At 49.9% G+C, this 23,176-nt stretch overlaps 9 protein-coding genes across 9 annotated transcripts; 2 read left to right on the top strand and 7 right to left on the bottom strand.

Moving 5' to 3' along the window:
- Positions 1-1,928: 1,928 nt before the first annotated feature.
- BGZ61DRAFT_366838 (membrane transporter) lies at positions 1,929-3,600 on the bottom strand (the record flags this gene model as incomplete). Its single annotated transcript, XM_046241724.1, has 2 exons — positions 1,929-2,200; positions 2,256-3,600. The coding sequence occupies 2 exons, from the start codon at positions 3,598-3,600 to the stop codon at positions 1,929-1,931; spliced, it is 1,617 nt and encodes a 538-aa protein (XP_046097367.1).
- Positions 3,601-4,300: 700 nt separating this feature from the next.
- Positions 4,301-6,163, top strand: BGZ61DRAFT_366681 (flavin-containing amine oxidoreductase; the record flags this gene model as incomplete). The annotated part of the gene is made up of 3 exons (XM_046241710.1): positions 4,301-4,646; positions 4,841-5,139; positions 5,219-6,163. The coding sequence occupies 3 exons, from the start codon at positions 4,301-4,303 to the stop codon at positions 6,161-6,163; spliced, it is 1,590 nt and encodes a 529-aa protein (XP_046097368.1).
- Positions 6,164-6,439: 276 nt separating this feature from the next.
- BGZ61DRAFT_366441 (flavin-binding monooxygenase-like family protein) lies at positions 6,440-8,362 on the bottom strand (the record flags this gene model as incomplete). Its single annotated transcript, XM_046241682.1, has 1 exon — positions 6,440-8,362. The coding sequence occupies one exon, from the start codon at positions 8,360-8,362 to the stop codon at positions 6,440-6,442; it is 1,923 nt and encodes a 640-aa protein (XP_046097369.1).
- A 1,187-nt stretch (positions 8,363-9,549) lies between these two features.
- Positions 9,550-11,399, top strand: BGZ61DRAFT_462293 (uncharacterized protein). Its single transcript, XM_046247270.1, has 2 exons — positions 9,550-9,693; positions 9,748-11,399. The coding sequence occupies exons 1-2, from the start codon at positions 9,622-9,624 to the stop codon at positions 10,942-10,944; spliced, it is 1,269 nt and encodes a 422-aa protein (XP_046097370.1). The 5' UTR covers positions 9,550-9,621; the 3' UTR covers positions 10,945-11,399.
- Positions 11,400-11,412: 13 nt separating this feature from the next.
- BGZ61DRAFT_366568 (RTA1 like protein-domain-containing protein) lies at positions 11,413-12,291 on the bottom strand (the record flags this gene model as incomplete). The annotated part of the gene is made up of 2 exons (XM_046241699.1): positions 11,413-12,074; positions 12,135-12,291. 2 exons carry the CDS (start codon positions 12,289-12,291, stop codon positions 11,413-11,415), a joined length of 819 nt encoding a protein of 272 aa, XP_046097371.1.
- A 1,201-nt stretch (positions 12,292-13,492) lies between these two features.
- On the bottom strand, positions 13,493-14,528 carry BGZ61DRAFT_366710 (uncharacterized protein; the record flags this gene model as incomplete). The annotated part of the gene is made up of 4 exons (XM_046241715.1): positions 13,493-13,733; positions 13,804-14,217; positions 14,286-14,371; positions 14,430-14,528. 4 exons carry the CDS (start codon positions 14,526-14,528, stop codon positions 13,493-13,495), a joined length of 840 nt encoding a protein of 279 aa, XP_046097372.1.
- Positions 14,529-18,034: 3,506 nt separating this feature from the next.
- Positions 18,035-18,925, bottom strand: BGZ61DRAFT_315573 (heterokaryon incompatibility protein-domain-containing protein; the record flags this gene model as incomplete). The annotated part of the gene is made up of 1 exon (XM_046238864.1): positions 18,035-18,925. A coding segment is annotated over one exon (891 nt), but the record flags the coding sequence as incomplete, so codon positions are not given.
- A 900-nt stretch (positions 18,926-19,825) lies between these two features.
- BGZ61DRAFT_462296 (uncharacterized protein) lies at positions 19,826-20,561 on the bottom strand. Its single transcript, XM_046247271.1, has 2 exons — positions 20,326-20,561; positions 19,826-20,259 (listed from the first exon to the last, which is right to left on the bottom strand). Exons 1-2 carry the CDS (start codon positions 20,527-20,529, stop codon positions 20,104-20,106), a joined length of 360 nt encoding a protein of 119 aa, XP_046097374.1. The 5' UTR covers positions 20,530-20,561; the 3' UTR covers positions 19,826-20,103.
- BGZ61DRAFT_462304 (S-adenosyl-L-methionine-dependent methyltransferase) lies at positions 20,553-22,842 on the bottom strand. Its single transcript, XM_046247272.1, has 8 exons — positions 22,503-22,842; positions 22,345-22,397; positions 22,174-22,272; positions 22,041-22,082; positions 21,885-21,951; positions 21,765-21,805; positions 21,072-21,704; positions 20,553-20,999 (listed from the first exon to the last, which is right to left on the bottom strand). The coding sequence occupies exons 1-8, from the start codon at positions 22,584-22,586 to the stop codon at positions 20,954-20,956; spliced, it is 1,065 nt and encodes a 354-aa protein (XP_046097375.1). The 5' UTR covers positions 22,587-22,842; the 3' UTR covers positions 20,553-20,953.
- Positions 22,843-23,176: the final 334 nt, after the last annotated feature.

Here is a 23,176-nt window from a genome sequence, read left to right on the forward strand (position 1 = left end):
GCAAAACGAGACCCTCCAGCCGCAATGGCAAAGGCGACAATCTTTGAGTGCTGGAACGAGATCTCAAGCAGATACGGATCACATTAAGGGGGAAGATAATCATGCACTCCAGTTTCTTCCGAGGAGAAACAAGAATATCCGCCACCATTTTCTTATCTTTGGTCCTCTTGCTCGGAACCCGAGGAGCCTCCTGTTCGGGAAGGCGTACTGCTGGAAGCGACGCAAATTGGCTAGAGGCCAATACAAAAGATAAGAACGTGACAGGGAGTCTCAGTGCATGATTTCCGAAGAGTATAGAGGTGGCAGATATTGTACTGAAGGTTCCTTTATGGCCCGACAATTGAGAATACTTCCCCTGGCCAAGGAGATATTGTAGATTGCATTGTGGGGCTGCGCGTGGGGTGAAATAAGCATCTCCGGTCAGCCTCACTTGCAGGAGCAGAAGGGTTCAAGCGTGTTTCAAATGAGGAAAGGATTGTGCCCCTTATCATGAGATAAGAATTGTGGCGTCTTTCGACATGCTCAGGATTCAGCTCGTCTAATCAACTGCAGATTGCGGACATCAGGCCTGTTGTAGAGGCAATTGAAAGGATAAATATTGAGTGTGCACCCAAAGGCAAATCCAATTACTAGAAGTATGCCACCCCTTCTGCTGGTAGCTGCATGAATAGCCGGGCTGGCATGGACAGACAGAGGAGCATTGAGCCCTTAACTGTGCTGCTAACCAACTCATCTCAGACCTGTTTTCATCCACATCTATGTACGGGGTGTCAAATTACTACCAGTAGGCTTTTCGGTCACCATCTCCGTCCTGACCATCGGGGTGCTTCCAGAAGCAGGCTCATGCAGCCAGCTTGGAAGACCTTGATTAGATTTTGCACGCGCCATGCGACAACCCATGGAAGGAATGAATGATTGGTCGCTGGGTCTCAGGAATCTCGCAATGAAGGTCCTACTATAGGCAACATTTGTTAGAGGAAGTCTCAAACCGAAGAGCTCCACCAAGCCTCCATGACAACATTGGGCTAGGTTAGACAGGACGAAATTAATATTCACAAAATCTAAGACATCATCTGGGTTTGCGCCGGACTAATACCACGATAAACTGCTATCATTTTTGCTGGGTTGCAACGCGGTGTCCAAGATGCGGAGCTAAGTTCTAACCCGAGCAACGATTCGGCTAGTTCTCGAGGGCGATTTAGTGGATACCAATGTTAAAGACGGATTTAGAATACTGCAGTAAATACGGTCGCTGTAGCGTAAGGGGTTTCTGGGTACTGCATCAGGTGCTTACTGAAGCAAGCAGGGCCATCCCTACGTAGAGCAAGCACAGGGTAAGATATACACTAAAGGCCCTGTATTAAGTACAGATTAAGCTTTCTTAGATTAGTACTTGCATCAATATATAAGCTACTGTATTTTATTGTGCTGGATATAGTGCGAACTATGTGCGCCTATGGTTTGCAACTACTTTGTTAGTAGGAGGTGCACCGGAAAAGGCGAGAGTCTGGAATCATATAGTATTCAGAAGGGAATCTGCTAAGACTAGCTAAGAGAGAAGGCCGAATCAATGATTGAGCAGCGAGTAAAGCAAAAAGGAAAGATTCTGAATAAAACCTACTCTAAAAGCGATTCGTCTTCGATTACCTATTAAAACCCTTAAACTCTAGTATATATTTTGTGTGTAAATTGCAAGGAGAAGGCAATGGGCACACCAGGAGGATGTATATGCTTTTCAATTTGTTTTGTAAAAATAAACTATGGAATGGGAATGGAAGGCTGAAGTAGTTAACAAGGAAAACCATCCCCATACAATCGGTGGTATTACAATTAACTACTACCGGGTTCAAAAATACACTTGGCCGGTTCCATATGCCGATACAACAATTACAAAGTATTTGCAAACAGAACCAACCCGACCCAACGTGTCAGTGACAATCGCGGTTCTCAACAAACTTGGTGTACCTGGCTGCAGTCTTGCGCCGAGCAGTCTTGCCCCAGTACTGCATAGGGGCAGTTGTCATAAAGAAGACAAAAGATAAGACACCAATGGCAATGAAGACTTGAGAGAGAGTCTGTGTGTCCATCCAGATACCAGTGCAGAAGGTGAAGAGCAGGGCGATGCTGTTATTAATCACAGCCACACCTACCATTCCCTCCAAGATCATATCCGGATAACAGTCGGCAAGATAACTCATCCCTGTGTATTTCAGTCAGCATGCGTTTTGAAAGAAAAGATGAGAGTCATCACTTACCGATATCTCCTGCACATCCCCAGCCAAATCCAATGAAGCCAAGCCCGACATAAGCGCCCCATAGCTTGGGGAAAAGCCAGCCGTCACCAGAGCCCACACCAAAGAGAATCAAGCCAGCAGGGTTAATAATGGCGGCCGGATACATGAGCCACAAGCGGTCTTCAGCTTCGCTTATACCACCGCGCCGCCGCGCCTTCCATTCGACGAACTTGTCTGAAAACCAGCCACCATAGAAGCAGCCAATTATGGCGCCAATGAGAGTAGGAATGTTCATCAGGGCCACAGACGCATCACCATAGTCCCACGGGTCGTCGTAGTAGTTATCTTCTTGCACGGTCAGATAAAAGGTCAACCACGCATCTTGGGCCCCCCATTGCAGCCCAGCATAAAGGACAGCAGGGAAGCCGAAGACACGCAACGTCTGAAAGAGTATCGAGAAGTAATTTTTGAAGCCGCTACCCACGAGCAGATGCGATGGTGTTATGATCGCAATGCGCTGCCAGTATGTTTTGGGCTCGTCCTGGACGATGGTTGCTGTTTCGGCCGCTTGCAGTTCGCTGCTGTTTCTGGACCAGGACTCTTTTGTCTTGGGCGTTGCAGGGTTGGCATTCAGCCGAACACCTTCAAGGATGGCTCTGCGATCGAAGGTTGTCTCCTCGAAACCAAATAAGAAGACGATCAGAGTGCCAACGCTGATTATGGCAGCAAACCAGCCGATCCAAGTCCAGCCGAAGCGATCATTGTCGGTAATGAAGCCGGCAAATAATGGGCCTAGAAAGGTTCCCACACTGGTTGCCAAGATGTAGAGGCCCAAAACCGAGCCACGTTGGTGGCTATAGAACAGCTCAGAGAGCGACAACTGCGCCGCAGCCTCGGCACACGACTCAGACGCCCCGACGAAGAGCTGGCTCCAAATAGCATCAGTGCTACGCTTTGTATTGGCGAACCAGACACTCCCAGCAATGGAGGATAGGAGACAAATGAGGTAGGTGCTGCGACGGCCATACAAGGCGGGCAGCGGAGATAGGAAGAAGGTCGTGTAGCCGATGCCAGCAAACAGGACACCGGCGCCAATATTTTCAATATTATAACTGATGCCCTTGGCGAGCAGGGCATCAGAAGCACTGCCGGCCGAGTTGCTGGTGGCAGCCGTGAGTCCCACGATAAAGAGAACTAGGAACGCATGCCAGTACTTCCGCCATGGAGACCAGTTCAAAGGATCATTGGGAGAGTTTGTTGGGTGCGGGATGAGCGTGGCCTCGTGTCCCTCTGACTTGATGATGCGCTCAGTTCCCGCGAGATGTTCCTCCTCGGTGTCGGAGCCGAAGGTGCCCTGATGGGCCATTGTCTTCGTCTTGGTCGTGTACTTGTCGTCGCTGACGGTAGTGGTGACTGAGATGACAGCGGCGACCTTGCGATCAGCTCGGCGATGGAGTCAAAATCCAGGGGGGATAGAGTTCATCTTGAGATGTCGACGCCGTCACACGGACGCCTCTTTACCTACTTTGGACCATGATGGTATCTTATCGTTATCATTACGGCGCAATTAGAGATCTGGGGGGAATGCACAACAATGACCGTCTCCGGTTAGTGTGAAACCGAGATATTGCGTAGATCCGAAGATAGTGTGCCAAGAAAATGCCTCATGCTTCACGAGACCCGACGCCCATTGGCAAGCACTTGATCACGAAGAGCGATGAAACCCTGCATCTTGGGCATCTCCCGGCACTTCGGCATCGGAGCCTCCCCAGATTAGACGGCTTGGTCGTATCACTTTCCCGAAGCGTGCTAGGTAACCCCAGATTGTTCTCATATGACTAGCTATGTATAGATTAGCCTTATCAGTCACAAGATACGCTTTAAGCTGCGGGCAGCATGACGTGGCTGCAACCGAGCCGGAGCTCCATCGTCATGACGTTCCCGTTGCCCATTCTCGGAGTGATTTAAGGAGGCTTTGCCTGTCTCGCAGTCTTGCTGATTCCTCACCAAACAAAGACGCACATACACGGAACTGCCCCGGAACTCAACCCACACAAACCAGCCGCATGTCCACTTGCCAGAGAATGCTTTCCAACCAGTACAGCATGGCTTCCCGTATGCCGGGTAGTCCGGAAAAACCGAGTAATTGTTACTCCGGCCTGGGGGGCCTCCTCGGCTCTGTCGCTGCCGCCGTCGCTGATGCCGACGCCGGACTACGACTGCCGAGCGAGATCTCTCCTCCAGGACCGGAGCTCCCTAAGAAGGTGATTGTGGTGGGCGCTGGCATCTCTGGACTGAGAGCTGCCTCGGTGCTTCGCCGCCACGGCCTCGACGTTGTTATTCTCGAGGCCCGCGGCCGTATTGGCGGCCGTATCTGCGCCAGTAGCCAGCCTGGCAAGACGCGTGATCTAGGTACGTGCCAGACTGTGAAAACCCGTGGTTGATACTGAACTACAGACCTTGCGTTTGGGCTGTGTCGCCGTCTATCGCATTTGCACGGCTTCTTCGTGCAGGTGTGGGTATGCCCAACACATGCGTTCCTTCCAGGGGTAAAACATGTTTTTATCGCTCTGGAGTGTGTTGACATTTTCTTTCTCTGCTTCAAGGCGCCGCTTGGATGCACGAGACGTCGCAAAACAGGCTGGTCAAGCTGATTCCCAAACTCGGCGTCGAGTACTATTACGACGACGGCGCTCCCCTGTACTACACACCTCACGGCAAAGCCGGCGCTCAATTCAAGGCCAAGAAAGTCGCCGACGAGTTCGCCGACTACTGTGAGTGGTACTATAAAAACGACCCCGACGCCCCGGATAGGAGCGTCGATGAATTTGTTCGAGATTTTGTGAAGAATCACGAGCTGATCACGGAAGATGAACGCCTCTGGGCTCCGCAGGCGACCAGAGAGGTCAGTAATTTGCTGTTTACGGACCTTTCTTTGACACGGTCATCACTTATAGAGTCGACATATCCTGACCATCATACAGATAGAACTCTGGATCGGCACCAGCACGGCTTTGGCATCTGCTAAGCACCTCAGCTACTTTGTCACGGAGCGTAACCTCTACGTCCTCCGCGGAGGTTATCAGAAAATTGTCAACTGGACAGCCGAGTCGGTCCTCGATGCAGTCCAACTCCATCGCCACGTCAAGAACGTCGAATGGAGCGAAGACGGGGCTTCGCCTGCTGTCGTCGTTTGTGAGGATGCTCAAGGCAACGAACAGCACTTCACGGCCGACGCTGTCGTCATGACGACGCCATTAGGCGTCCTTCGCCACAAGCTGGTGGACTTCTCCCCTCCCCTCCCAGAAGACATACGTGAGGGCATAGACCGGTTCAGCTATGCCGCTCTCGGAAAGGTCTTCTTCGAGTTTACCGAAGTCTTCTGGAGCAAGGATAACGACCAGTTCATGTACTATCCCGCCCCTCCCGATGAGCAGGAAGCAGGGCCTGCTGCGGACAACATCCTGGCCCATCCCACCGTCACTGTGAACACGTGGCTGATGTCGGGCAATAAGGAACTGTGTGTCCAGATTGCTGAGCCTCTAACCCAGCGGGTTGAGGCTATGGCTAAAGACGAGCTGTATGATTTCTTCAAGCCGCTCTTTAACCTCCTCCGTACCGAGCCTTACAAGGCGCTTCCTAAACTGGTTGGCGTTGAATGCACGGAATGGACCCGCGACCCCTTGGCTGGGTTTGGCACTTACTCGGCTGATAAAGTCGGGGACGATCCCGCCCTGTTTACTGGAGCGCTTGAGACACACAAGCATAGCCGTCTCCAATTCGCCGGTGAGCATTGCACTCTCATTGCTAATGGCTGTGTACACGGCGCGTTTGCTACCGGTGAAACGGCTGCCACGAACCTACTCGAAGCCTTTGGGATTAGCTATGACGGAGGTGACCTCATGAGTCTCCCCCGTGGTCTGAAGTAGGCGGTGTAGCTCCAGCGGGGTTTAGACACGTCTCACGCCCTCAAACAGGCCCTACCTCTAGGGATTGGCTTTTAGCTCTTTAAACTCATTCTTGAGATGTTGTATTTCTGCAAGAGATTTATCCTAATAAATCCTGAGCGGTGATACATAATTTATAGAGTATTAATAGGCTAATAAAGTTATATTACCCTGCTTTCAATCTGAAACCTGCGCATGTGAAACTATATGCGTGTAAAAGTCTGGTCGAGAAAAGTAAACCGGATGTATTCAAGCATTCTACTTGTAGGTAATCTCCAGCCCTACCATATCTCCCTTTTCTCTCCATTCTTCAATAGCCTTGGCGTATGACAAGAGTCCCCCAACCATATTAGCGCCCCTGGCGACATGCAGCTTCTGTTCCTCTGTTCCTTCAAAAACCCTTACCGCCCCCTCTTTGTTGTTAATGCCTGGCGTACAATCAGCCATAAGCGTGATGAACCTCGCGTCACAGGCGATTCTCATGGACCATTCTTCTTCCCCCTGCTGGGTCGGCTGGAGGATAACCTTCTTTCCATCGTTCTTGCTGGATGCTGCAGATATAACTGATGCAACGTGAGTCGCAATCGTGTCTAGGGTATGCACAACATTGATGGTAACTCCTCCCTGACCTCCACTCCCTGGGAGAATGAGATTGGGGAAGTCTCTCGTGAGTATGCCATGCAGAGTGCCGACAGCTCTCCCCCACTTCTGGTCGAATGTCAGACCGTTGCAACCTGTGATGCTCATTTCAGCCCGTGAAGCTGCAGTGCCGTCGCGGAATGGCTGGTAGCCTGTGCTGAAGATGAAGATATCGACAGGGTATTCGGCTCCGCTCGCCACGAAGCCAGCTTTTGTCATGCGTTGTATCCCCGCACCGGCGGTGTCAATGAGCTCAACGTTGGGGTTGTTGAAGGCGGCGAGGTAGTCATCGTGGAAGCCCGGGCGCTTGCACCACCCAGCATACCAGGCTTTGAGGCTCTCAGCAGTGGCTTCGTCCTTGACTACTTGGGAAACTCGCTCGCGGACGCGGTTGGAACGAGGAAGATCCAGAGTATGGAGGGAAGCAATATAGGATGGTAGCGTCTGTTCGGACAGTCCGCTGGCGTTTGGTCCGCCGACAAGTGCAGAGAATGACGGGAATGTTGTCCAGCCGTCTTGGACCATGTCTCGTTCCATGGGGATGTTACTGACATGAGCCGTCATGTTTTCGCGTCGCCGCTTCTGCCAGCCGGGCTCATGCGAGATCTTGGAGCGGAATTCTTCCTCGTTTACAGGTCTCTGACCACGGAAGTCGACACTTGCAGGTGTCCGCTGTACGACGTAGAGCTTCTTTGCCCATTTGGCGACTTCAGGAACAACCTGGACAGCGGTGGCACCCGTGCCCAAAACGGCAACTCTCTTGTCCTTGAGTTTTGACAAGGCCAGATCGGTTGGAGAGCCACCCGTCACGTCGTAGTTCCAACGGGAAGTGTGGAAAGACTCGCCCTGAAAGTCGCTCAATCCCGGCACCTTGGGCATTTTTGGACGTGTGAAAAGACCAGCAGTAAGCACGAAGAAGTCGGAATGGATCTTGAATGTCCGTTGAGCTTGGCCGTTGATTGCCCTCTGCGTGACAGTGGACGTCCATTGGCTAGTCTCGGCGTCCCACGATGCATCCGTGACGCGAGCAGCAAAGATAGCCCTATTATCGAGCTTCCATTTTGATGCTACCAGCTCGGCATATTGCCGCAGTTCCGAACCGTATGAATATCGGTGCTTGGGGACGTATCCTGTCTCCTCCAGCAACGGCATGTAGCAAGCGCTCTCGACGTCGCACATAAGACCAGGGTATTGGTTCCAGTACCAGGTCCCTCCAAAACCGCCGGCATTGTCGACGAGGATGATTTCCTCCGGTTTGAATCCGGCAATCTCGATCAATCGAACAGCAAAAAGGAGTGCACCATAGCCAGCGCCAATGAGGACAGCCTTGGCCGTTGTGCCATCCTCGGCTGGCAATGAGTTCGGGACGTGGCCATCAGTTATCCAGGGATCCTCGGCGTAGTGCTGCAGTGTTTCGGATTTCTCAATGTCGACGTATTGGCCGAGCCCATCGGATCGGAGACGCTTTTGCCGCTCTTGATCATACTTGAGCAGAGTATCGTGCGTCGTGTTGACGGTTTTGGTGATTGTTGTCGAGCTCATGATGGCAACTGAAAAACACGGGCCTCAGGGATTTGTGGGCGATAGGTGGGGATGGTATTTTTGGAATTTTCGTAAACGACAGATGACAATTTTGACTTGTCCGTTCATAATCAATTATTATCAAGGGTTTTATAAGTTTCCTTCCATGGATATTTGCAGAGCGGAACTCGGGCCCCGAATGCGAATTGTCGCGATCGTCTTGGCGCTTGATCGGTCACCGTAAGCTGACGAACATTGGCTGTACATGTAAGTAGAGATTGGTGCGTAATAAGCGGGTAGGCATCTACTCCAATTCGCCTGGAGATAAGAGCCTCATTCTGGCTCACCTTCTCGGGATGCATTATCGCTCTCGACGCCTTACCCGGACCCGTCTCTCACGGTGAAGTTGTTTGCATCCAATGGTGTCATCGTCTCGCTTCCCGACGTGGACGAGAATTCGGTTATCGATTCCCCGCTCGACTCGCCGCATGACGCTAAGGAACCCGGGGATAGCTTCATTCCGAGTCCGTCTAGTCATTGGTCGACTTGACATGTGATTATTTATGCTTAAGTCGCCGGTATAGGGTAGACAAGATGGCGTGTTGTGTACTCATCTTTACTGCGATTAGAATGTGAATAATGAACACCAGTCTATAAACTCTAAAGCGTGGGAGACAATATGCTTAAGTTTGCGATCCCTGCACCTTCACGGAAGATCAATTGGAGCAGATCAGCTGGCTGCAAACACGCGTCCTCCCTGTCTCAGCCTCGCTGCCGAGATGTATATTTCTTGTGACCTATAGAATTTGAATACGAGATGTGCCGGAAGACTGAAATAATCCCAAAGCCAAGGCTCGGGAGGACTGATGGCGAAATCAGACATGGACGATAGCAGATGTATGCATCTTAAGGCGGTCAGTATGAGGCAAGCAGGGCTACTTTGTAGGATTACGATATTAAATAAGTAGTTGGTGGCGATAAGCTGTCACATGTAAATTTGAATTTAATAATTACTCTCGCAAAGTAATTGATATTACACACAAACAATACTCCTCGAAACGTTGAGGGTACACTGATATAGCCTGTTGCCTTACATTTAAGGCGTAAATCTAATTGCTGCTTAAACACACCCATGTTGCTGAGTCATCATGGTTACGAGGCCTCGAAACATTTCTACAATCGCCGCCTCCGTACTTTGTCACCTTAAGCCTGTGTTGCACTTTATCCCTTATAGTGTAAGCGGATATACTCTCTCCGCCTGGCTTCGATATATTGAGAAAATGATACGGAACATCCGGCCTCACAGTAAGTCGAGGAAAGGATGTCTCAACTGCAAGGTTAGACGTGTCAAGGTACCTCGTTGCAACTCCGCGAAGGCAAGAGGGATGAAGCTGAACAGATAACAGTGCGACGAATCGAAACCCATGTGCTCGGCTTGCGCTCGACGAAGCGATGAATGCGTCTACTCATCACGGATGCATCGGACATCAAGCACAGAGGGTTCCGATCAAATGACATTCCCTTCCCGCACTATCCCCCTCATAAGGGCCAGTGAACTTGCCTTCGACATTCACCACCACGGACCTCGACTTTTCGACTACGGCAGCAAGCACTTGATGCAGCTCCGTCTCATGCATCATTACGGCACCACTACTGTGAAATCCTTTGCTGTGGCTTTCCAGCTTCAGGAACGGCTGGTCCAGACCCTGCAGATAGACATCCCTTCCTTCGCCTTCAAGCATTCGTTCCTCTTGGACACAGTATTCCTCGTGGCTATGATTCACATGGCAAGCATAGAACCTCAGTCAGTCAACGTGCTCGATGTGGCCAGGTATCGAGATCAAGCTATCTGCGCCGTTCGCGCGGCACTCGCTAGCATCTCAGACGAGAATATGCGCGCCATCCGTATGTCGTCCCTATTACTAGGAGTCACATCCTTTGCCGCCGACCGGGCTATGGGCTACTCGGGAATATGGCTCACCAATTACTTGGCTCTGAACATCGGCTCACGCACGTTTATGCCACACGAGACCGGTGATCAAGCCGACACGCATGCCGGTGATATGCAGCTTGGCGACCCAACGTGCAATTTTGGAAATTTCCAGACCCTTTCATCAATTCCACTGGGCCTCCAAATGGCTCTTCAAATTAATGAACAAGAAGATGATTGGGCATATTACGATGACCTCTATCGGGCAGCATCCGGCATTGGAAAACTGTTTGATTCACTACACCGACCGCATACAAGATTGTCGATGGCATTCGAGATCAAATCTTGGCCATTCTTATACATCTCGGAAGGCTTCGTCCAGCTAGCCCGTCAAAAACGGCCAAGGGCGCTGATAATTATGGCCTATTATCTCGTGTTTCTTCAATACTTTCCATCTGTCTGGCTGTATAAAGATGCCGTTGGGAAAGACATGGAGAAAATTGCCGAATCACTGGGTCCCGCATGGCACGAATACTTATCCTTCCCAATGGCGGCTGTGCTGATTGAAGGGGAATCTTCACTGACCGAGTTTCTTCTTACGCAAGTGCCAAAAGAGCCGAGAACTAGTTTAACATTGGCTGGCGTTTGTGATGCTGCATATATGCCATCATGAATGTAACTATAGGGTTTTCGTCATTTGCAATCTGTTTCAGAATGTGGATAGATGCGAGGCCCTTAATTAGCGGATGTAGAATTAAGCGGGTCAGCTGTCAATCGAGGTATCTCAAAGGTCGGTCGACAAGAAGTAAAAACGAACATGCAATTAGCCATCAAATTAAATACGCCACAAGGGAATGTGCTACTCGCTTCGGTAGGGAGTTTGGATAGTTGAGGCCATAGAGAGACTACCTCACATCTGTTGAGATCTTGATTAATACTAAAGGAACTTGGTACACAGAGCTTAAACCCCTGATCGGGTCGACGTGGGATTCGTCCTTGACGTGCCAGTGCAGGTGAGGTTGTTCTCTATTTGCCATGAAACACATAATTAGTTCTAGCCCGAAACATACAACTGATAAAAGAAAGAGCAACTAAATACCATCCGACCCGGTTGATGAACCAATCCAGCCCTGCTAAGACTCTATCTCCAAATCTTGGAGACGTATGATGGCCTTTTTGGTCGGGACATAATTGGATGAAGAATGGCGATGATAGCCACGGCCCCTAGCATCAATACCGAATCCAGCATGTAGAAATAAGCCTCGTGACTCCCCAACGGTCCATCTCGATCAGTGGTGTATTCGACGAGTCTGTAGAGGGAACGGACCAAGACGAGGCCACTCGACACATACAAAACCACCATGACACCTCGCCACCCCTTGAAGAATTTTCCGCTATCCTCCACGGGGAGTAATTGGAGTGGGCGATCGATTATTCGAAGGTGAAATACGACGGCTGCCAAAGTGAAGAGGCCAAACAAAACAATCTGCGCGGCGAGGCCAATCAGGATGACCATCTTTCCCGTGTCGAATGATTTCTGTTTTGAAAGGAGACCCCCTCCTATATACTGTATCAGGAATGAAATGACATCGCCGGCGACGAAAATTTTGGTCATCCTAGTAGGCTTGATGGGGGAGAGGGATGAAGCGTGGAGGAAGAGTATTAGGCGTCCAAACACCATGTATATGGAGGCAGCGACGAGGGCAGGCGCTACTAGCAAGCATAAGCTCTGTATCATGAAAGGCGTTATGCTTGTAGGGTTGTATGAATTGAGGAAGCGGCCGACGTAACCGAGGGACTCAACTGTTGAATAGCATATTAGTGACGCCATCTTGACAAGTAGCTGGATTATTGGATGCTCACGGATACAACCACAGAGCAGAGGGGTAAAATACCACGCTCGCCGGCTGAGAATGATATATAGATGCCAAAGAGTCGCCAGGCCAAATGCAAGCAGGAAGATCATAGCCGCTGCTGATGACGGCTTGTAGTTGTAAAAGTTGAACTCGTCGTCGGACATGGCGGATTGCTAAAGGTCGAGAAATGCGTGAGAGGGAGCGCCTGAAAAAAATATGGAGAAGTACACAGAAGTAGGTAAATCTTTTGAAGCTGAATTCAAAATTACAAGAGCGTATGGACTATTCAATTATATATGTTTGTAATTGCATTTAACGGCCTTCTTCCCTCGAGCTCTGGGGCAACAACGAGGCCTCGCACGCGGCTCCACATCTCGCATTTCGCATTCCGGTTCGTACTTTAGCTACTTGCAGTAAGGCTCCGTAAAAATATCCCCACTTCCTTTGTCTCAGCCTCTCTAACAATTATTATTGTGTGGCGCTTGCTTCATGAATATTTCTGACCGTAAATGGAGCGTCCAGTGCTACCCTTGCGATGGCTTCTGTAAGCCTCAACAAAGCAGCCAATGAGGCGCAGATATTGCTGAAGTGGCGATAAAAGGGGAAGGAAAACAGGGGGAGTTGAAGCTTTTCACATTTTATGGAAGGGGTCCACAGCCGACTGTCTCCTTTGGGATATCTCGCTTTGGCTAGAGCTATTGGTTCAGCCCGAAGAGCCAGTCTTGTGGTCTTTAAAGGGGGATTTTGGGTCATCAGGTTGATCGTCCCGGAATCATCATAGGTAACATCAGCAGATTGTTCAATTGATAGTATTTTGGCCCGTTAAAAATAGGCATAACGAATTGTGAAGAAAAGAATAGAATTACCAGTTATGGATAAATAGCTCACATAGTCTAAAACTAAGGGAGCACTTATGAGATCTTGAAACTGATGCCTCCCTCGTAGCTTGCAGTCAGAAGATAGAATTCGCATATACCCCTACTACCGTGCTGGTCCAAGATTTGGTCATATTATTCCAAGGGGTATCTCGGTCCAATACACTAAGCTTATCAAACTAGCCTTGTAATTACCAAAACCCCAATGTGCCAGATAACATCATTCCACTACATTGAGTAGCTTAGTGGTAGGCCCTTCGATTCTTGATTCCACGGCGCTTCAAGGACGAGCATCCTGGGCCTGCCTTAAGAGTGGAAGTGCTGGAGGCTACAGCGGTGGCGCGAGTGGCAGTAGTGAATGTGCTGGTAGAGGAGGAAGCTGCGGCGGCCGGTTCAGAGTCTGCGACCTCGCCAAAGATATCTGTCTGCGCATCTGAAATGGTTTATCCTTGTTAGAAATGACTTCTCAATGCCAATCAATAGTATCTAGTCAGAACGTACCCTTCATATAGCCCATGCGGGACGAGTAGGTGGGAACCTGCTCTCCTTGGGTCCACTCGACATTGTTTCCGGACCTCTGGAAAGCCCCAATCATCTGCTTGGGGCCGACAACGCCAGGGCCGGGGACAAGGCTAGGAATCTTGGGAGTCTTGCCACCATTGGCATTGACAATGCGGCACTTGTGGGCGGCCATGTACATGTTCTGCATGCCGAATCCGTCGGGCACCCATCTGCATTGCAGTTAGTCAACTGAGGCGAGATCGAGGTACAGCAAAGCAGCTTGGCATCTCCAACACTAACCCTGTGACGCAGATGCACGATTCGCAAGCCGCCAGGTCGGGGATTTCATAGTTGGCAATACGCTCAAAGGGAGTCTCTCCGGCAATGGACATAACAACCAGGTTCTCCATGGTGACATCCCAGATGCTGTCGACGTAGGCGATAGCAATCGAGGTTCCAGCAGCGGTGGACTTGTTCGCGGCGTGCAAGTTGGGCGAGTTGAGCCCGAGCGAGGAACTCACCAACCCCTGGGCCACAACCTCGGGGTTGGTGACGGAGTACGGGATAGGGCGCTCAGTCTCCTCCTTGCCATCGGCGTAGAAGCCGGTTGAGTCCTGCCAGTTGGCCCAGGGAACAGAGATCTGGGAGTTGGCCTGGATCTCCCAAACGCCAGTAGGTTCAGCGAGATGGCAGTTGCGGCCCTTGGATAGAAACCTGTGGAACTCGGTTTTAGCGAGACATTTTATGCGGCGAGAAATAAGTGGATAGATCCATGCGCATACCAGCTATCAAATTCAAGGTCGTGGAGAGGATCGAAAACGACGAGGCTACCATCGGTGAAGTTTGTTAAGGGTCCCTTGTAGGAGTTCTATCCAGCTGTTAGTTTCCAGCGCGCTACATGCCATAATCGAAAGGCAAGAAAAGACAAGGCTTGCCTCGGGACAGAACATGCCATCGGTATAGGCGGCAAGATGGGCAGATGCCAGAGGCAGTGCGAAAGCAACGGCTGTCAACAGCTTGTCCATGGAGTATTGACGCATGTTGGAATAAAAGAGTGGATGTAGATCAACTACAAGGTAAAGAGTGTAAAATATGGAAATACCACGTGAAACAAGAAAGAGAGAATGATGGTTGTCAATTCGAAAGAAGCAGGTGTGGCCTACCTCAAGGTATCTTAAATACTACAGAGGATTCATGCTCTAACATCATTCACACTATGAGACCCCCTCTGCAGCCTGAGCAGGCGCAGTTTAAGCTACTATACGGTATTTAATTACTTTACGGGATGTTTGAAACCGGGCGGCTGAGATGTTTGAAACCGAAGCCTGGCTGGTGGATCCTAGCTGATGAGCCCCAGGATTGAGGGATTTGGCCCCGCTGATCTGCCCAAGAGAATGCTTAGCTGTACGGCCGATGCCTGTCGGATTCCAACTTTCTTTTCTTTGTCTGGGACTTTTCCTTTAATGAGAACACTTGGCACGCGACGCTGTGCCCGCGTACCGTCTCTTGCGGGGGCCGGTTCAACACCGTTGTCGGATTTTATCAATACTGACTGCCAAACCCACGGCCCGGGAAGCTATTGATCACGGATGAGGGCCAGCGCATCATTAGACTACCGGTACGCGCGGATTGTCACTGCAGGCAACTTTGTAAGTTCCTCGTGGTTCTTCTCCACACAATGAGAACAGTAGCCGCCAAGAACCTATACGAAGGGTGCATCGATTAGGGGGGTATTATATGAGCCTCCACGTCAGAGTGTATACTGCTGAGCTTCGCGGGCTCTGTGCGGTAATTAGGGAACGGTCCAGGGTCTGGTGATGACAGAAGGATCTAGTGGTGATACAGGCCCCTGAACGGCGGCCGCCACGACTCTAGCGTCACAACCTTGGCTGTCCCGGATCTCCAAGCGGCCTTAGCACGGAGTAAGGAGAACGAATTACAAGCTAAATGAATAAACGACGATTATCTTCGACGCGTACCTTCCTAACCAATAACACACCAGCCCGCCTGCCATCTAACTCTTCAGTCCGGCAATATCTGCCGCTAAACACCAGGCCACTCTGCACCCGCTGGGAGGCTTTGACAAGGAGGGATCCCTGAGAACCGCTAGAATTAACGCTGCCTCTTCTTTTCCCCTTTTTAGCCATAAGGCATCTTAGTCAAGCTTAGGTCAGCCACTATACCACCTCGTCTCGGGAGCAATTATGTTCACTGGCTGAACCCCAAGACCACGTCGAAGTATGCCAATCATTTTGGTCTATTCTTATGTCGTCAATCCGGACGCCTTTAGGTGGGCTCCTGTACGACAGCAGGGAGTTAGGAACAATGAAGCTCAGTAATTAACCGAGACAACCAGACTGGCATGTCGACTACGATGTCAACCCCGATGTTGTTGGAATACGGCACCTCAATATGTGATATATATCTTCTCCGTTATACTGTCAACCTTTCCCCTCCCCAAGTTTAAACCTTGAATCGCCAAGAATGATACTCTCGTACATGATGACAGGAGCCTAGCTTTTCTCTGCTTCCGTATTAGGTTCCATTGCCCTCAATAATGCTCCTGCTTGAGTGTGCCGCGATTCCCAATGGATTGCAAACCTGCTACCCTGAATCTTACGATGCCAAGGGTCGGGGACTGGGGCGGACCCATCGGAAGACAGTGGGGAACATCTCATCTCATCAGGGACTCTTAGGCATCAAATAGGAGGGAGCATAGGTAAACTACGTACATGAGGCTTTTCAGTGCTTACAAATCGAAAAGGAAAATTGGCTATTATGCGCAGGATTTGAATACGAACTGCCAAATTTGGCTTTCGTCCATCGAGTAGGCAGCGCTCAAGCACAACGGGCCATGAGTTTTGTGCGACGGATGGACCATAAAGGGGTCCTTCGTCAATTCGATGCCAGCATGGCATCTTACGATGCAAAACTTGTATTAAACAAGAGAAGCTTTTGATGATCCAGACTCTCGGCTAGCGATCTGACCAGGTGGCCGGACAGATCAATATATTGACACCGCTGGCCCTCCTCCCTTCAAACGTCAAATACAAGCAAAAAGGCTACTGAAGATGGAGTCCACGGGTGCGTTCGCAAGTTGCGTACCATGTGTGTGGTCCTTGAAGGCTGCGACTTTGCAGGCGCCCATACACATAATGGTACAAGCGCTGAAAAACATTGAGGCTGAAAACTGGGGCTCATAGCGCAAATAGGCTCATAGCGCTTGAAAAGATTTGATGACCACCCCATCCCACGATCAGGCACGAAGCCCTATGATGAGGTCCGGTCGATCCTCTCCCCATAGTTGCCATGGCCGTGGATGGTGAGGGTTGGAACAGCCGGAGCCGGAAGAAAGCGCAAAATTTGAGCTCTTCTCATAGTTGAATTCGGAAGATGCCGGTTTTCCAGTATTGTAAAGTGTTTAAGAACTGGCTTGCTCTTCCAGCTATTTATGCTGTTTAGTATATAGCCACTATATAAAATTCTTAATAAAATCTGTCATTATTTATAAAAGAAGATTATAGGGGATACAGTCTGGAGATCTTTGGAATGGAACTAATGCAGTAGTAAAAATGAAATGTGATTCCACTGTACATCCTGGAGTAGGTGCCTTTTTTCCTCGTTTATCTAATACCCCTCAAAGTTCCATCTGTAATACGGTATTCCAACTACACATCCCAGGTACAGTTGAGCTAGTTTCAACATCAGTTGAATCCTCCTCTGTCCAGTCCTTACTCATACCACTCATCCGAAGGCGGTCTGAGGTAATAAATGTCAGAAACACTCGACTTGTTGTGTTGATATCGACTTGATCACCAATCTGAATGCCGTAAGTTGAGTTACTTAGGCTTCGATCATCCTCATATGTATGGACTTTCCTCAATAGCATAGCGAGCAAATTTCGTCGATGTGAATTGTCAGGTCCCCAAAGGTTAGGTTGTAGGCCATAGCAGAACCGGAATAATCTGCCAGTCGTTGAAGAAGTCTTAGTCGCCAGAAAGATCACACAACCCTCTTTACCTTCCTGCCCCAATCTAAGAAGTGCTCCAGTAATCTTAGAACTGGAAGATCGAGGACGTGGAAGCGTAAGCACACTTTTGAGAGTGTCTAATAAGTTTGGGGGATAAGACTCAGCCCCGATCAGGTATTTTGTCCTCTCCATCAAACACACGCCGTCGAACGACTTGAGGGACTTCGAAGATTGAAGACTGCGATCTAGGAGTTTCTCCGTATCGTCTAGGACCAATATGAATCCTACTTCAAACTGGCTCACAGGGGTAGAGGCAGCCTCTTCAGTTGTTGGATCCTTCGTCTCTGGCCTTGATCGAATAAACAGTGGTGGCTCGCAAAGCTTCCATGAAGGATCGACAAACATTGGCATTGGCGGAAAGGAAATCCTCTCCATGACAAAATTGTCCTCGCTTAATGTATTGTCAAGGTATCCTCCAATCGGCACACAGGCATGCCGTCCAGGGTGGTGGCTTTCGTGCTTTGCATTGAGGATCGCGAAGTAATATGACCAAGTCTGAATGAGGGGAAGGGCAATTGAAAGACCAGAATTTGTCATGGAGAATGTCCTTGTGTTTCCGGCGCTCAACTTCGTCTGGATAAACTTGCCAGAATGCTCGAATGCTAACGGGCAGGGAGCTAGTAGGCTAACCCAGTCAGAGGGGATTGAATGTATCCATGTCCAGCAAAAGATTGTGTGATCGTTTGATGTCTTGATGATTTCTTCTTGCAGTCTGATAAACGCCTTCGATCCCTCGCCATACAGTAAGGGCATATTAATATCAAATATACCGAGCATACAATAGGCAAGGTCCTCAGGTCTGCTTGTAATTCTGCGGGACAGCCAAGACATTTTTTTGGCAATACTTGCGTGTGATAGTGGCCGAGTCCCAGTCAAGAATTCTGCGCTAATTCGAGTCGCGGCAAAGATTTCGGTAGAGAGTGTTGATCGAGTAGAAATCTTGGACCAGTCTTGAGCAAAAAAGATCAGCTGGCGAGGGGCTAGCAACTCCTGAAGAGTCCATCCACGGGTAAACCATCGACTCTTTCTGAAGTGCTTCATGCTTTCCCCAGTTGAGACTGGGGGGACGTCGGCGAGATAGGCGTAACAAATGAATGCATCGCGATACCACGCGAACATTGAATTGATTGCCTCGCTTAACTCGGCAGAGCTTGATTTGTCGATGCAATTGGTGTCCACCCATAAATAATCCAGTTCATTCCTCACAGCCTGTTCACAAGCAGCTTTGATTTTGAAGAATCCTTTCTTTTTAGATGCAATTCTAAAATCTTGCCAATCTTGGAACGTGACTTCGTCTTTCTCCCATGTGTGGGATAGAATTGCGTATCTTTCTGGAATTGGATGGTAGGAAAAGTCCTCGAGCTGTAGAGTTCGCGTATTGATGAGTCGCATATTGAAACGATGCGTTTCTCCGCTCAATTCAGGTCGTTATTGGAAAATTGATGACGAGTAGCTGTTTTGTACAAACTATGGGGATAAAAACAGATTCCAACTTTTTTTCCTTCGTTTCTTGAGAATCACGTTGGCATCATTTTCCAGGTTTGACCGGCGGATCCCACGGTTTATATCAAATCAGCCTCAACTCGAGAGTGATGGAATTGCAGCGGTGTTGCAGCTTGAAAGTGGCTGTGATATGGCTATGTTAGTGGCTGTGATTATGGCTGTGTCGGTGTGCATATTACCCGGCATGTGTAATTGGGAGCCTGGTCCAGACGTGACGCTTGTAATAGTGGCTGAGCTGAGAGGTGGTGGTGTAAGCAGAGACAGTATTAACAAGGCATTTTTCAGCCGAGAATTATTGTAACATTTTATCGCTTAACTAAAGAGCCTAACCAAGCTGCTAGTTATATGACAGTTACTTTGAAAATTCGGGTTGATTGTTATAATAATATATTTAATAATAAAATTAACAACTGTAAATACTCTAAATATAATATCTTTAATAAAATATTCAACAGTTAAATACTCTAAAATAGCAAATCTACAACATGCCTTTCCAAACCTTGATCCTTTTGTGGCTGCTGTTTCAAAAAACTCGTTCTCGCTGGTGATGATGTCCCCAGCCGATGGACACTTGGTACCTTTCCTCACGCTGTTATTAGTCTCCCGTCCCCCGGCGCCCGTCTTCGCCAACACCACGCATCAAGGAAAGACGTACCCGTGGGGTACATTCAGACGGGGACGTTGTCGTGATGGATGATGAGAAACAGTTTTGGCCTCGACGCCGAGGCGATGTATGATTGAACACTAGAAGGCAGGGAGAAGGCACTTGGACATGACCACACATCGATTCAGGCTTCTGCGCGCGTGAGAAAGGACACATTTCACTGGAGCGGGAGCCTCCATAGATATAGTCAAAATACAATCAACCTGTTGCCGCTAACCACGCCCTGGTTTCTGTACTGCACTTTGTCAATCCGTGTGCAGCCGCACGACTCGCTTTCGAGGTGATTGACAATCCCAGCCAAGGCCGTGAACTCCTTCCGGCAACCCCGGTTCGGACAGTGGTACAGATTCTCCTGAGGGTTAGGAATCGTACTCAATGAAGGTCGATTAATGCTGATGATGATTTAAGGGAGCCCGAGGAACGAGCACATGGTTTCCGCCATGCGAGCCTGGCTCTTGCTATAGCTGTTTGGGTCCGGACCTCTGGAGAGGATCAACCCCTTTCCGGCAGCAGATTCTGCCTGGCTTTTATAGACAGAGTCCGGAATAGGTTTCCCCATCTACGGATACCGCTTCTCATAAGCAAATGCCTTCATTTCCTGTCGAACAAGGCCAGGAGTACCTACCCAGCAAAAATCGCAGGTGCACGGCGTGCTTCCGGTTCCATGCTGATCACATCCAAATTGCAGATCTCCTTCGTTTCCGCAACAGGTCCACCGGAAAGCATGTGGCCAGTACTCGTACAACTTCTCCTCGTTGGAGTTGAATTCCTTCTCAAATTTTTCTTTCAGTCGGTCTGATTCGGCAGCGAAGGTATTGCCCCATCCCATGCGGTCCCCATCGGCCGAGGTGGATGTCCAGGTGATCAATTCAAGCTCTCCTTCATGCGAATATCCATCATCACATTTGCGGTAACGGTCGTACCACTGACCCGACGCGGACATGGCGGCAGTCGAAGAGGGTGTTAGTGTTTGAACTTTGCCGTTTTTCTTCGGAATGAAAAGGACCGACCAGAAATGAGCAAATAGAGAAAAAAGAAAAAAGAAAGAAGGACAGGGGAGGACGCAGTCTTTAATTTATTCGGTCAAGGAACGCCTAGAATATTTATCCGTTCTGCCCCATGGCCACCGTCTCCAGACTTGCCACTTTTTCTTCCGGGCAATTGATACCTAGTTCCCGATGGCTTGGTGTTGCTTTGTTGGATTTAGGAACCGCCTATGCAAACCAAAGGCCGACATAAACCTGAGCAGAAGTTTAAGCACCAGTTGGGTCCTCGGGTTTCCGCCCATACACCAAAGTCCTATTCCCGAGTTAGTGAGTATGTGGAAACGCAAGAATCCGAGCTGCAGACAGTACAACACAAAACACTTACACCTCGTAGTAAGGATTCAGCTTCTTATTCCTCAGAGCCTGCCTCATCTCCGCAATGAAGACCTGGCACTCCTCGTATTTCCAGTTCATAACTTGTGTCAAGAGGTACAGCCCGAACCCCTCTAGTCCGCCGTCCACGAACATCTGCACAAATTGCCCGATCTCCTTCAACTTGGGTTCGAGGCACCAGGCGCTCATGGGGAGTCGAAACTTTTGTTCAGTGACGTCGACAAAGCCCGTTTCTTCCATGAGATCCCGCATGCGCGAGCCAATGGCGATCTTAAACGTCTTGCCCATCTTCTCGCCGGCCTCTTGGAAGACGCGATTCCAGCGGTTGTAGATGTGCTCGGGGTCGGTGACGACGTCGGAGTGAGCGCGGATGTCGAGCTCGAGGTCCTCGAACCAGCCGCCGGGCTTGAGGTGGCGATAGGCCTTCTTGTAGAGGGCAGACCAGTCGTCGATGCTACCGTAGAGGTCACGAATGTGGATGTAGTCGAAGTGGTCGGGCGGCCAGGTCCACTCGAGCTGAGCGTCGTCTATGCAGAACTCGCAGTTGGGCGGCACCCACGCTGGCTGGATAGGGGAGATGTCGGTGCCGATGACTTTGGCAGAGGGGAACTCATCGGCAAAGTCTCTGGTGGACGGAAAGGTCAGCGTGTCACGGATTCCAAGCGGGCTCTATCAACGAACTCACATTGCCCATACGCCGGTGCCAGTTCCTACATCCAACGCTCTCTGATGGAAGAAGTACCATGTTAGGTACACAACGTTGGTGTGAAGATGGGGAAAGGAGCATTAGCAAGCGGCAGCGCACCTGTGGGTTCTTGCTGATAGGCGCTTGGAAAAGTTTGTTATCGAAGTAGAGAAGTATGTAGTGGTGCCTGTAAAGGTCGTTGAGTGGGAAGTGTCATACTGGGGCAGATTGCCAGCCACAGGACAAAGACGCTGGCGGATTATTGACCAAACTCACGTAATATCTAGGCCTTCATTTTGCCGCTCGTCGTTGGGGGCCCTGGGACACAAGATAAAAATGTCAGTTCCACTGGCCTAACACCAAGCCAGGCCATCGCCTTTAGCCCGTGTAATCGCGGGTCGAGGCCCACCAGTACTCCGTAGTCTTGGAATTCCCATAGGTACGGCCGTGGATATGACGGAAGTCTCGGATGCTGTCGGTCAAAGAAGCTGTCGACTCGAATTCCTCGCTGGTGAGGCCGGGGTAGCATGTCAGCACGCACTGAGGGTGGTTAGAGGTGGAGGTCGTGGGAGGACGGTACCTCAATTCCGAGGATGTATCATCGTGCTCGCCTCCGTTCTCAAATTGGGGATCCTGTGGTCGCGCGAGCGCACAAGGTTAGCGGGAACGCGAGCGGAGATGTCAAAGCAGTGCGGGCTTTAGAACCCAGCTTCTGGACATTGAGCGGGGAAAACGTACTGCCGTAATAGGAAGTGATGTCACGCCAGTATTCGACTTGGGACTGGAGGCCGGAGAGGCCTGTTTAGACTTGGGGCTGCTCATGGCGCCGTGGTCTCAAACTGGAGCCGAGACTTTGTTCGACGGAGATCGATTGTCAAGGAATGCAATATGAAACGTATTAGGTCCTGAGGGCTCTTGGAAATACGTATGATGGCCTGACCTCGAAAGCAGGTGACTAACGAGTCAATTGTGACAAGACAAGGGACGGGCCGCCCCCACGCTTAACCCTTGCTCCTCGGGTATAAATGCCCTCAAGTACAAGGATCATTCTCTTTGAGTGGTTCACTGGTTCGGCAACTGTTGGTTCAAATTGTGACCAGGCTCAAAAATGTGACAAGATACTCAACGCGCTTCGCGTGTGTGGGCATCCCGCAAGAACCTCCCGACTGTTCCGGCGAATCAAGGATAATAGATCCTGCAGACGCTTATCTGCTGACCATGTGAAATCCGTTTTTGGGCAGTCCATCTCGTAGTGTGAAAGATGAGACGAGTAAGATCACATTCCCCCAGTCGGTAAATCCGGTGAGGCGTGATGTGCTGCAAGGATCCCTGCAGTGGTGATAATGGCCACAGGTATTAATTACGCCCAACTGAGTAGAGCCTGCATCAGGTCCATCCTGAATCCGCATGGC

This window comes from Ilyonectria robusta (genome assembly GCF_021365365.1).
Source record: "Ilyonectria robusta strain PMI_751 chromosome Unknown BGZ61scaffold_30, whole genome shotgun sequence".
Lineage (NCBI taxonomy): Eukaryota > Fungi > Ascomycota > Sordariomycetes > Hypocreales > Nectriaceae > Ilyonectria > Ilyonectria robusta.

Excerpts from the sequence above, each read along its gene's own strand:
- BGZ61DRAFT_462293 (XM_046247270.1), top strand. The coding sequence starts at position 9,622 with ATGATACGGAACATCCGGCCTCACAGTAAGTCGAGGAAAGGATGTCTC. Across the intron at positions 9,694-9,747 it reads GCAAGGTTAGACGTGTCAAG|TGCGACGAATCGAAACCCAT; the intron begins GTACCTCGTTGC and ends AACAGATAACAG.
- BGZ61DRAFT_462296 (XM_046247271.1), bottom strand. The coding sequence starts at position 20,529 with ATGGGATGGGGCAATACCTTCGCTGCCGAATCAGACCGACTGAAAGAA. Across the intron at positions 20,260-20,325 it reads GCACCTGCGATTTTTGCTGG|ATGGGGAAACCTATTCCGGA; the intron begins GTAGGTACTCCT and ends CGGTATCCGTAG.
- BGZ61DRAFT_462304 (XM_046247272.1), bottom strand. The coding sequence starts at position 22,586 with ATGAGCAGCCCCAAGTCTAAACAGGCCTCTCCGGCCTCCAGTCCCAAG. Across the intron at positions 22,083-22,173 it reads TCCAAGACTACGGAGTACTG|GGCCCCCAACGACGAGCGGC; the intron begins GTGGGCCTCGAC and ends CTTGTGTCCCAG. Across the intron at positions 21,806-21,884 it reads CTATCAGCAAGAACCCACAG|AGAGCGTTGGATGTAGGAAC; the intron begins GTGCGCTGCCGC and ends TTCTTCCATCAG.